Source organism: Lissotriton helveticus, chromosome 2_1 (assembly GCF_964261635.1).
Source record: "Lissotriton helveticus chromosome 2_1, aLisHel1.1, whole genome shotgun sequence".
Taxonomy (NCBI): domain Eukaryota; kingdom Metazoa; phylum Chordata; class Amphibia; order Caudata; family Salamandridae; genus Lissotriton; species Lissotriton helveticus.
This window is the reverse complement of record NC_136059.1, coordinates 432,155,487-432,167,524: the sequence shown is the minus strand read 5'-3', so window position 1 is coordinate 432,167,524 and position 12,038 is coordinate 432,155,487. Positions and strand designations below refer to the sequence as shown.

Below are 12,038 nucleotides of genomic sequence, written 5' to 3'. Positions count from 1 at the left end.
CCACCTGCTCTCAGGGTAGTACCACAACACTCAGCCAAGAACCCTAAAGATCCCTGCTAGGCCTGTACCACCCCTTCTGGGAAACACAGGGTCTCTTCACTTAAGATGAGCCCCACCTGTGTTCACAGGGGTACCCCTAGAAGACAAACCGGCCAGGACACTGGCTACAGTCGCCCTGCCGTCCAGGACAGGCAACCACCTGCACCTGGCTCCCTAACCTAGGGACGCTACCCTTTGGTTAGATGCCTGGCACACCAGGACTTCTACAAGTTGAAAACAAAAATCTAAGACTTTCTCTCCTCCTTCAGCAGCAAGGCAACCACTGCAGGTCAATACCCCATACAGCTTACCCGGTTCCTTCTCATCAGGCAGGAGTTCCCTCTTGTAACTTCAGGACACTACATACAGTTGCCCTGACGTCCAGATCCGGAAACACCGGCTACTGGCTCCCCAACCGAGGGACGTACCCTTTGGTCAGATGCCTGGCGCACCAGGACTTCCTTGAGGGTGACACCACTAATGTGTCGTGTACAAGTCTGCCTGACACTCAGGACAGAAGTGGCATCACCATGGTCACTCCCTGGCGACACAACCCTTCTGGTTGGCCCCTGACCCACTGGTTCTTCCACTGGGGAACCTATCCCCCTCGCACCCCTCCATCTGGACTTCTGCACCCTCCCAACTGGAGCGGTACTGCCAGACACCAGAATTACTGGAACCCTGGTTACAGAGGTTCCACGTTCTCCAGACACTCTGGAAGATCCTCCTCAAATGACCTATTGGTACAGCCTAGGCCCCCGACCTGATGTTCCCTCTAGAAACATTCCAGGCCCTGACACTGGGTTTCGGGCACCTGGAGACATGCAGTCCCACCCACTCCTTCTCCTCTTGAGACAGGATGTGAGCCCCTACACCGAGACCTAGCTGGGCTACACTGAACCTCTTCCACCACGCAGGGCTGGAAGACACCTCAGACACTCCTTTTGGAATCACTCCATCCCCTATGCCTCTCTCCTCCCAGAACATTACCAACTCCAAAATTCTGTCTCTCAACAGACCACAGAAATCAAAAAGCAGGCTCCACTATCTGCAGACGTTCTTGGGAAAAGTTCAACACACAGGACTTAGGTATCTGAACAAAACTAGCATTCAGCAAGCTCCCCATCCAGAGAACTCACAAACACATCCAGTGCCACACACCATTCATCCACACACACCCCTCCCCAGACTGGTAAGGCAGTTTCTACCACCCCTGACTTCTCAACCTGACCACACTTGACACAGGTACCATTACTCCAGGGCAGGGACGGGGGACACATGCACTGGACACACTTATGCTGCCACCACTGGATCCCACCCTTCTGGTGAATCCAGAAAACACACTGCACTTAGGGGGATGATCTACCCTCCCGAGCTAGGGACACCTAACTCAAAGTGCACAAGAAACACATTTCCACAGACATGACATTTTCAGCAAACTTAAAACAATAATCCCCACAATGTTTTTATCTAAAATGCAGAGTTTTGTGGTGCAGCCAGCTGCTACTAAGGTACAACGCAAACACAAATCCTTATCCCACCGCTGCCACCAATGTTGGAAATGGGATCCCCGGCTGGCCAGGGCTTTCGCCAAAGTCAGTCAGAGACCACCACACCCAAGTCAGGGCAAGGGAGTTACACGCCAAGATAACCCCTACTCACCCTCTAGGTAACGTGGCGCGAGCAGCAAGGCTAAACTTGGAGGCGATGTAAGTTAAGTATTTGCGCACGCACCCCAGCAACAACACCCAAAGGCCCACCACAAAGGAAACTCCACACAAGGTTATATAAAAATAGCCTTTGTATTACACCAAAACACATTAGATAAAACACACTTTACAATGTGCCTGAGGCACGGGCAGAATTTACAAGGGATTATTTACAAGACAGGGCCACCTGGACCACTGCCAGGAATCAGCACTTTTAGAAATAACAATACAATACTTGTAGGCCTAGAACTTAGAACATAGCCTATCAGACAGTACCTTCCGTCCTGGTTGCACGGGATAATGCGAGTGACCTCCTTAGTAAGCTTGAGCGGGCGACCCAGCGAAGCGGCGCGGCTCAGGGGAGAGTGGCGCTGCTCGAGGCTTGGACGGGCTGCCGGCACGGTACAAGCGTTTCTCTGGGGCGACCAATGTGTGCGGCTCAGAAGAGGAGGGGGAGGCAGGATGCGGGCGACCCAGCGAAGCGGCGCGGCTCAGGGGAGAGCGGCGCTGCTCGAGGCTTGGACGGGCTGCCGGCACGAGCTGCCGAGGGGAACGAGCGAGGCACACTTCAGCGAGGCCCCAGGGGCCCAGGGAGATCAGACAAGTCCCATCAATTTGGCAGGGAAGGCACCATAGAGTCCACTGGTCCTGGGACTCTGGTCAGGGGGCAAGCTTAGTATCAAGCCCTTGGGATCACTTATAACAGAAGATCACTGTAACACAAAATAGGACATAAAGCACAAAACCAGTACCCACTGGTAACTGGTAAGTCCCCCCTACGCAATCCTAACCACCCTAGGAACAGGTCACGCAGGGAACCAGGACCTTACTAGCACCACCTGCACTAGCAAGAACAACCACCTCAGTATCACAATACACATAGGGGCATAGACCTGGGGACAAAACACATGATGCAGAACCTACATTCAGCGGTGTAAGGAACACATGACGCATCAACACACGTTCAGCGGTGTAAGGAACAGGCACATAATGTATCAACAACACATTCAGAGGTGCAGAACACAGGGTGCGCAAAACATACTACACATTGTACATTTCCTAACACCCAAAAGCAATAGGACATAGATCATAACAGCATCTAAACCTTTAGCGTAGAACTCACAAAGTCCAGGTTGCGCCACTGCGCCAAGACCTAAACGTAGCAGCTGCCCACTACTTGCTGGGCAGCTGAGGGACAGAACAGGGGGCCTAAACGCTGCAGCTGGCACTAAGTGCTGCGCAGCTGGGGGAAGGCCAGGGATGAAGGAGTGCGCCTCACTCCTCAGTTCACAGTACATGTCCCTAGGGAAAGAAAAGACCTACACGGTGCAGCTGCCCACTACTTGCTGGGCAGCTGAAAACAGAATTGCGACAGGGGCCCTCACTGGCCCCTCAGGACAAGGACTGTGCCCAACTGAGCCCTCTGGCTCTAAAAACAAATATGTCCCGGGTTGGAGCCATCTAGGCTCAAGAAACACTACTGCCCAGCGAGAGAGCCCTCAGGCTCTGCAGTAAATACAATGCCCCAACACGTTGGAGCCACGGGGCTCAGCACGGGCTCCTCGGGCCATTTCACTCGATACTGTGCCCTGGGGAAACGTTGGGGCGGCCCTCTACCATCCGGGGCCGCCCTGAAGGCACCTGAAGGCGGAGCGCACGGACAAAGAAAACGCTATGCCCCCACCGAGCCCTCTAGGCTCAAAGAACTACTGGGGGCCGTTGGAGCGGCCCTCTGTCAAGCGGGGCCGCTCAGCGTTGCGAGGGGATCCCTCGCGCACTTTCACCACCCCCCGCCCCCCCGGGGCAGCTCTACTCACCGGCTGCTCTCCGGAGGCGGCGGGGGACACAGTCATTTGGCAGCAGTCTGCCGGGGCTCTCCCTCGCTCACGGGGGCCTCGGCAGACATCTTCTGGTAGGAGCGGGGCTCTCCCTCACCTCATGGGAGCCCCGCCCGCTCTCTCCTTCGTCTTCACCCGGTCCCCCATCTCGGGACCGGGACTCAGCTCCAGGGTCAGTCTCCCTGACGGCGCTGGCCAATCCCAGCGCGGCGGCGGGCGGGACTTCCTCCGGCAAACCGGAAGTCCCGCCCCGCGTCAGGCACCGTCGTGCCTGACTTCCTGTTTTGCGGCGCTCGGGCCGCGGCGGTGAATCTCGGGGGCATTTCAGAGGGGTGGCACCCTCGAGATTAAAATAAACAGCGAGGTGGGCACTCGCTCGTTTTAAGTAATAAACAAGGGCAAATAACGCCGGGTGGGCACCGGCTGAGATCAATAGCGCTTCCAAGAGCTAACAGGCAAATAAAGCGCTCCTTGCGCTAGGAGGGGAAAGAAAGGACTTTCAGGCGCTGGGAGGGTAAATACAGCGCTCCCCAGCGCTATGGCAACCAAAGGTCCAGCAAAAGTCCCTCTGGAGAAGCCCCACAAGTCCAGGAACAAGCACAGCAGAGAAAAGTCCTCCAGGGCATCAGTAGTCCAGGGGCTGGGCAGGGCTCAGGGAGGCAAGCCTTCCCCTGAGCCCCAAGCAGCAGCACGCCCCTGGCAAGATTCAAGTTGGGAACAAGAACATTTTCATGGGGTCACAGCCCCTCTTTTATACACCTTTCTCTTTGTCTTTAGGTGCAGGGTGGGGGCAGAACCAGTCGCAGCTGGTCTGGGAGTACTGTTGATGGCCCAACCACCCATTCTATTCACAGGCAGGGCTAGGGTCATCAGTCACACCACAGGGGGGCGGAGCCAGCATTGTGTGGGGAAAACCCAGCCCATCCAGGACACAGGTACACTCCTCCCACACATCACTCATGCTAATCTCCCACTCACCACCGGGGCAGACCCACACAGACTTCCTGGAGCCTGGCATCCCAGCCAGCTCCAGCCAATCACACGCCAGCACCCTCACAGCATACGTACAGCCATGTCTAGAAATGGCGCTTCCCTACTAGACACATACATGCGGCATACACCATCTCGCAGCATTCACTCCCCCGAGTTCACACATACCAAACTTGACCATGCACACCTCACGCACCAGGAACTACCAGGGACACAGACATTCCCCATGCATTCCTATGGGAGGGCAGGCCAATCTCACACACGCACTCAGGGAGAGCACGCACTTTACACTGCGCCACAGTGTCAAAGTGCGCAAAGACCAGAAATCACTATAATTTCAAGGCAAAAAGTTCAGGGGTGACCCTGCCAGAAGGCCCAAGTCCAACACCAACCATTTTTTAAACTACTAAAACACAAGCAGAATTTTGAACTACATTTTAATGGGTGAATATTGATAAATGCCTTTGTAACCTTTGACTGCCAATCCTAATGTTTAAAATCAGGGCCGGGATACTTCAACATTTAGCAACCAATGTCCCTAATATTTCTAAATAAGAAACATAACTTTTTTGAATAATTATCATTTGTAAGTAAAAAGTTATAAAATCAGATTCTGTGCTCGGAGAGTCTTGAAACGCAGTTGCTCGTGGGCACTTTGCCGAATGCTCTTCCTGGGTAATGCAAACAGAGCTCGCTCGTGTGGAGTAGAGGGTGAGAAGTGTCTTTTATCCTTTCCTCTGAGTGTGCCGACCGCCGCTGTGGTTTCAATCTGGAATTCATCGCAGGCTCAGACAACTGTTGCTAAAGCCTGTCAGTCGGAGATGTCAGGCAGCAGGAGGAGCCCTTTGCCCAGGCCAGCTGTCTGCAGGTGTTTCACGTTTAGGGCGCAGGTGGGACTGAGCACTCACAGCCTCTTGAGGGCACTTTAAGAGAATGCATGTGTTCAGAGAAGCTGCTGCGGCCGTTGCACTATGCGCAGGACAAGCGTGACAGTCAAACACCCGGACAGGATGCACTCCCACACTTATCGAGTTTCACTTGATACCATACATGGCGAACTGGGGCTGAGCGCGCCGCCCTGCACCAGCACAGAGCTGATAGGCAGAATCCCTGCGCTCCGGCATGCCAGGCACGCCAGTTTATGCACAGTGGTTTCAAGCATTCCGTGGTAATAAACACGAGCCGGTTCCTAATGTGCTTAGTGCTGTCGCCCCACTGTGCGTACCCCCGTTTTCAAAAGGACTACTCATCTCTGAGAAAGGGTGCGGGGGGAGGGGTATGGATTCGTGGTAACTGAGTGTCAAGAAGATTTTCTCCGTATGACATTTTAGGGAGATTACATGAAACATTTTACATTCCATGCATGTATGGGCTCAATGTTGCGGTCATGCAACTGGGCATGAAACTATGGAGACTTATTTGAGCTCAGGGAGATAGCCTGCCTGCCATGTTCTTGGGAAGATACTTATTCGCAACTCAAACCATCATTTTTGTTATCCCTCAAAACAATGAGGCAGATTTATCATGGATTTGAGTAGTGCAAAGTCATAGAAACTGGTGCACAGTCTTAACAAATTATTTACTTTAGAGTCCACTGTCAAAAAGACATGCAAACAGTGCTTCACGCTACTTTGCTTTATTCTGTGTCTAGGGAGCTTTCCATGTGTGGTACGTGAGCATTCCCATGCAACCACCAAGCCAGTGGCGGCTCCTTGAGGGAGAGCTGCAGGGTGGTGAGGCAGGGCGTGGCAGGGGAGGGTTAGGGTGGGGGGTTGTAAACTCTGGCATACGGCCAAATGGATTTAAGTAAATAAATAAATAAATAAATAACACGAATTACATTGCGTGTGCTGCATCGCTAATTTGCTGGAGTTTACTACCCCCCACCCTGCCTCTCCCCTGCCCCTCCGCCCCCCCCCCAGCACTCCCTCGAGGAGCCACCACTGTTCCAAAACCTGCCTATTAATGAGTAAAAGCTTTTTCGCCCAAAATGTGACACTTACTCAAGGCATGTGTTAAAAAAAGAAATGTAATTTCTCCTAACTTTTGCAGCCTTGCATGTGTGCTGGATGTACAGTACACATCCCTTGTGGGAAAAGTTTTAAAGTTTGTCAAAGCATAGGATTTCGTATTATATTGGCTGTACCCTTCTAGTGCACAACCTATGCTAGACATAACACACACAACCTTCCTTGCCTTATGGTGTCAGGGTGTGTGCATGGTGCAAGTCAGGTTCATAATCCACCAGCACAGAGGGAGAAACAGCATCATATTTCTGTAGATATGGCTCTCTCCAGCACTCTTCCTCATGCAACACAACGCAGCAACTTAGTTACTGTGCTGAATGAATGAATGAAAAGCCTCTTACAAAGGACAACAGATGCTTCCAAGGAAGAGTCCCGGCACTAAGCTAGCCAGACACATGAACTTGACGACTTCTCTCTAAAGAGGAAGGTTTTAAGATTGGATTTAAAAACATCTTCCGCTTCAATTTCTCGTAGACCCCTGGGAATGAATTCCACTGCCTAGCAACCCGTACAGAAAAAGATCTTCCCCCTGCTATGACTTTGCGAATTAAAGGAATCTGAAAAAGTCTCTTTCTGGCAGAGCAAAGAACCCTACTTGGGTCATAAACTCCATCTCTTTCCTGTAATTAACAAGGGTGTCTTTTCTGTCTGGTTCTATGAGTTACTGTTAGAGCTCAGGATTTATTCTTTGCCTTATTGGGAGCCAGTGCAGTACCTTCAAGCCTACCGGCCTACGACAGACCCAGGACCTGCTGGCCTTCAGAAGACTTCTCAAGACCTGGCTCTTCGATCAGTACCAGCTCCCCCCCACCCCCCAGCGCCTTGGGACCCTCACGGGTGAGTAGCGCGCTTTACAAATGTAATGTAATGTAATTGATGGCATGCCTGATGAGGGTATTCAAAAAAAGAGCTGCTGCTGTAATCTGCACTTGTTGAAGCTTATTTAGCAGACCTTCTGTCGCCCTGAGGTATAGCACATTGGCATAGCCTAATCTAGCCCTCATCAATGCATGGACAATGTCTTTTCTCATAGCTGCTGGGAGAAATTTGAAGATCTTTCTTAAAGATTATAGGATGAAAAACAAGTAGCTGACAAGGGATGCACTTGAAAAGATAAATCCTTATCAAATGTAATCCATTACTTTTTTGCTACACAGCCTCTATTAGAGACTACCCGAAACCAACTGGCCATAGTCTTCTAATGTCTAAGGCAGACTTCTCCAACGAGTAGCTTGTGAGCTACTGGTAGCTACTGGTAGCTCTCCAGATTCTTGTAAACAGCACTCCTCTGTTCAGCTGGGCCTAGTAAATTAAAAGCTTTTGACTGGTTGAATTAATATATGAACTAAAATTGAAGTTCATGCATTTGAGACAAAAATGTGTGTATTTTCAGAACCTATGAACTGATCTTTGGAGATAAGTTGCCTAGGGTGGCTCCCCTGCTAAGGCGGAGGAGCGTCACGCCACTGCTTTAAGAGCAGAGCAGAAGAAAAAATAGGAAACATTATTATCATTTTATTTTTCCCTTTCCCGGGTGTGGGGTAGGGCGGGGCTGGTCAGAGCAGGGGCCAGGGGAGGGTTAGTGAGCACACTCAAAGTGTGCATGAATGTTTGACCGGCTGTCTTTACCGGCCAAACAGTCATGCGCACTTTGCATGTTTCCCACCATTCTGCATTATACAGCCTGGTCGGGAACATGCACATGATCCCTGTTCCCGTCTGACCAATCACAATGCTACAAAGCCTCATTATGACTGGCTTAGCGGAACCAATCACAACGCTGCATTGCAGTGTTGTCATTGGCTTAGGGAGCCTGGGAGCCCGGATGCTTCAAGCATCATGGAGAGGTGGCGGAGAGGCGGCAGGTGGCGACGTGACCAGCAGGTAAGTTTGCTTTATTATTTCTTTCTTTTTTTTTACCCCTCCCACCTCTCCCTGCGCCCCCACCACCGTTCCCTACCAGCCGCCACTGTAAATGGCTACTTTTTCAAATATATTTAAAACTGATATTTTATGATTATGATATGATTATCAGCTTGAAGGTATTCCAAATTGACAAATTATTTTTTTTTACATTATTGCCAGCAACCCTTCACTAAGGTGATCATTGCTAATAATCTTGCATGCCGTGGCCACTAATGTAGTCTTGTCTAATACGGTCATTATTAAGGCACTAATTATATTAGTAGCTCTGGATAATTTTGATTGAACATATGTAGGTCTTACTGCAGAAAAGGTTGTGGAGCAATGGTCTAAGGGCTACGAATTACCAAAGATTAAAATTTGCAACTTGTCAGAATTCAGATTTAGACAGGTACTGTGCATCCAATTGGCATCGTCTGTAAAGCACCCCAGAAAGTTAGACACTCCAGACTCATCAAGTTGTTGAAAGGCAAGCATTAGTTGCATGTAATCCGCATAGGACACAATATTAAAGCCCTGAGGTTTCTCTGGCCAGTACTGCCATGTAAATATTTAACAGTGTAGGGCTCAAAGCCGAGGCCTGTGGACACCACATCTCATGGGGGAAGAGGTGTGGCGCAGCAGCCAGGGAGCCTGACTCTGGGCCAGGGGGTTCACTCCGGACCACGGGGTTCACGGATCGATCCCTTGCGCCGGTGGCAGGTTAGCCCAGCACCATGTGACTCTGGGCAGTAGCTCTCTTAATCTTCCTGACGGCCCCAAGCGCCGCGACACCTCTCTGGAGGTAGCTGTGTGCTTTACAAATGCTGGTATTTCATTTAATTTCATCTCCCTATAGCTAGGTGCATACGGAGGTGAATGGACCTCTAGCTGCTGCATTGCATGACATACTTGTAAATCTGTTTATGTTTGTTTATGTTTATGTTTAGGAAATTTGTATTGCGCACAAATACCCTGGGGTGTCTCGGCGCATGAGGACTGTAATCCAGACAAGAAGTGCTAGTGAGACTCACTGATTGAATAGCCAGGTCTTTAAATGTTTCCTAAAGATTAAGAGAGTGGGGCTGATTTTTTTTTTATTTCAGTACCTTTATTGAGGTATTTACAAGGTACAGTATACAGGTATAGAGTCACGGTCCCCCAGGGAAAACCAACCTAAACAACAAAGCCCTAGAATACTGGCAATCTCTCACCGACAGGAATCTCACAGAAAGCGAAAAAATAAAACTATGGACATCAACCACACACAAGAAGGTCACCACCACCCTACCCCAAGGAAAATTCTGGCTGCTGCAAAGGACATACTGGACTCCGGCCAAATTAGCCGCAATAGGAATAAGGGACAGTGATGTGTGCTGGAACTGCAACAAACATAAAGGGGACCTGGCACCTAATTTTCCTCTGCCCGAAAGTAAAGAAGTTTTGGAATAGAATCAACGACTGCTTTTAATGGAGAGGGGAAGGGTATTCCAGAGTCTGGCGGTGGCAACAAGAAAGCGTCTATCTCCCCAAGAGGAGGTTTTTTTACCACAACTTATGTCCTCGTGCATTTCATATCCCCATCAATGGCATGCACATCTCTACAACATACCCAACGTTCTGTTGTGTTTCTAATAATTGAAGGAGGACAGGGTGATGAAAGATTAGCCCAAGATCACACAATCATCTTAAGGGTGGAACAATAATTGGAAATCTGCTTCTCATAGAAAATAGCATGCAATGGCAGCTAAATACTGCAACAGCGCCATAGCTGTCCTGAAATCTCTTTCACGCAATAAATGTGCTGCATCTTGTGAGAACAGCCAGTGTTTGGGCATGTCCATCTCAGTGTATGCTCCAGACTTAGCAGCCGCTGCAGGAACTAGTTACCAGGCTAACACATCTGCCATCACAACTAGAGTTCTCCTTATTGTCAATGAGATCAGGGGACTTGAGGTTAAAGGCAGGGCTCGAGTCGGGGTACCACGCGGGTGGACGGCGTCCCGCCACTTATTTTACCGGGTGGACGCTGTTTCCCCTGCCAAACAGCTGGACTTCACTCTTTGGCCTCTCTGGGACGAGATCGAGCGCACCTTTCGTGACGTCACTTCCTGTCCGGTGACAGCGTCCCCCCACTTCTCTTTTTAGGACTCGTGCCATGGTTAAAGGTGTGGGCAGCTTTCAGCTCTCAAGTCGGCCACCTGGGCCAGTGTCAAGGAATCATTTTGCCATACGTTTGTGCAGCCTGAGTGTGAGGGGTAGAAAGAGGGGGGCTGGGCAAGCGGAAGAGGGTGTAATGCTACTGCAGCTGGAGTTTTCGCGCCTTCCCTCTGTTTTAATACACGCTGGGGCGTGGGAACCGACTTTTCAGAAAATGTTTCAGCAGTTGCAATGCAGCTTCGGACATCCGTGTGAAACAGAACACAAGAACAGCTGATGACGTATTTGCCAGTTGCACACACAGACAGTAGCAATATCGAGAGTATAAAGGAGCCGCCTCACCTGTCAGAAGGGCACACAGGTATGCAGGGGATGTGCGGTTTGCCATCCTCCTGTGGGTGATGTGTGCCGCTCCACGGGAATGATGCGCTGAACAGCCACCCTCCAGACCAGGCAGATCTCTGCGGGCGTGGTAGGGGAACAGGCAGCGCCGGTCAGAGGTATTATTCAGGGTCCTGGTTTTCTTCTAAATTGTCGTCTAGTCCTGGCCCGATGACTATCTCGCGTTTTGTGGGCTGCTGTGGTCCAGGCGAGACTCGCCTAGCTGATAAAGCCGGTCTCTGGTGCTTTGATGTGAGTGAGCCTGGGTGAGCCGCACAGACCGCAGTGAGTGCCAGACAGGCTCCGACGGGTAGCAGCTCTCTCTCCCAGCCTGACTGAGGGGCGCAGCATCGGTCCTCCACTGTGCTCTGTGCCCGCCCTGTCACACTGCCCTTCCTGCTCGGCGCTGGACCCCGCAGCGTGGAACTGGTTATTTAGTTGCAGTTTCGCTGCTTCTCATCCTCAGGCGCCCTCCCTCGAGAGACTGAAATAAAGCTCGCTTTGAGTTCTTCAAGCTGACTATCTGCGCCCCTCCCCCGCCCTGCTCTCAGCACTGTTTCTACACGTCACAGCCATCCTCGAGAGCATCCCTGTCCGACGCCTGCAGCCTGCTCTGGCTCTTGTGTGTTCCGGCTGTCTGCCAGGGGGTCTGCCTGCAACAATTCATGGTCATCTTTTTGTTCTTTATATCACCTGCCCACTCACCTCCCAGAGGTCTGCCACCGTCGGCCCTATATCTCCTGTTAATACCTGCCGTGTAAGGTTACCACCCGCCCACAATAAACCAAAACAATTCAGACTACACATGTTTCATGTGGAAAAAATGAATATTGGGTTTTCAGTGAAATATAGGTTGGGTTAACTTATAGCTGATCCAGCTGGTCAGACGCAGGTGAATAGGAGCCGAGTTGTGTAGAAAGGGCAGGCGCAGGCTAAAACTTGTTGTCAGAAGAACTTTGGGGCAGATTTATGAAGGCCTTGCGCCGCCGGTG

The 12,038-nt window shown here is 50.9% G+C and overlaps 1 protein-coding gene across 1 annotated transcript in view; it reads right to left on the bottom strand.

The window, feature by feature from the left end:
- The window catches only part of ITGA1 (integrin subunit alpha 1), a 1,037,437-nt gene extending 1,025,905 nt beyond the window's left edge, over positions 1-11,532 (bottom strand). Inside the window, exon 1 of the mRNA XM_078675060.1 lies at positions 11,008-11,532. Within this exon, the coding sequence (XP_078531186.1) occupies positions 11,008-11,053 (46 nt within the window). The 5' untranslated portion in view covers positions 11,054-11,532. The remainder of the gene's footprint in view (positions 1-11,007) is intronic.
- Between the last annotated feature and the right edge of the window lie 506 nt (positions 11,533-12,038).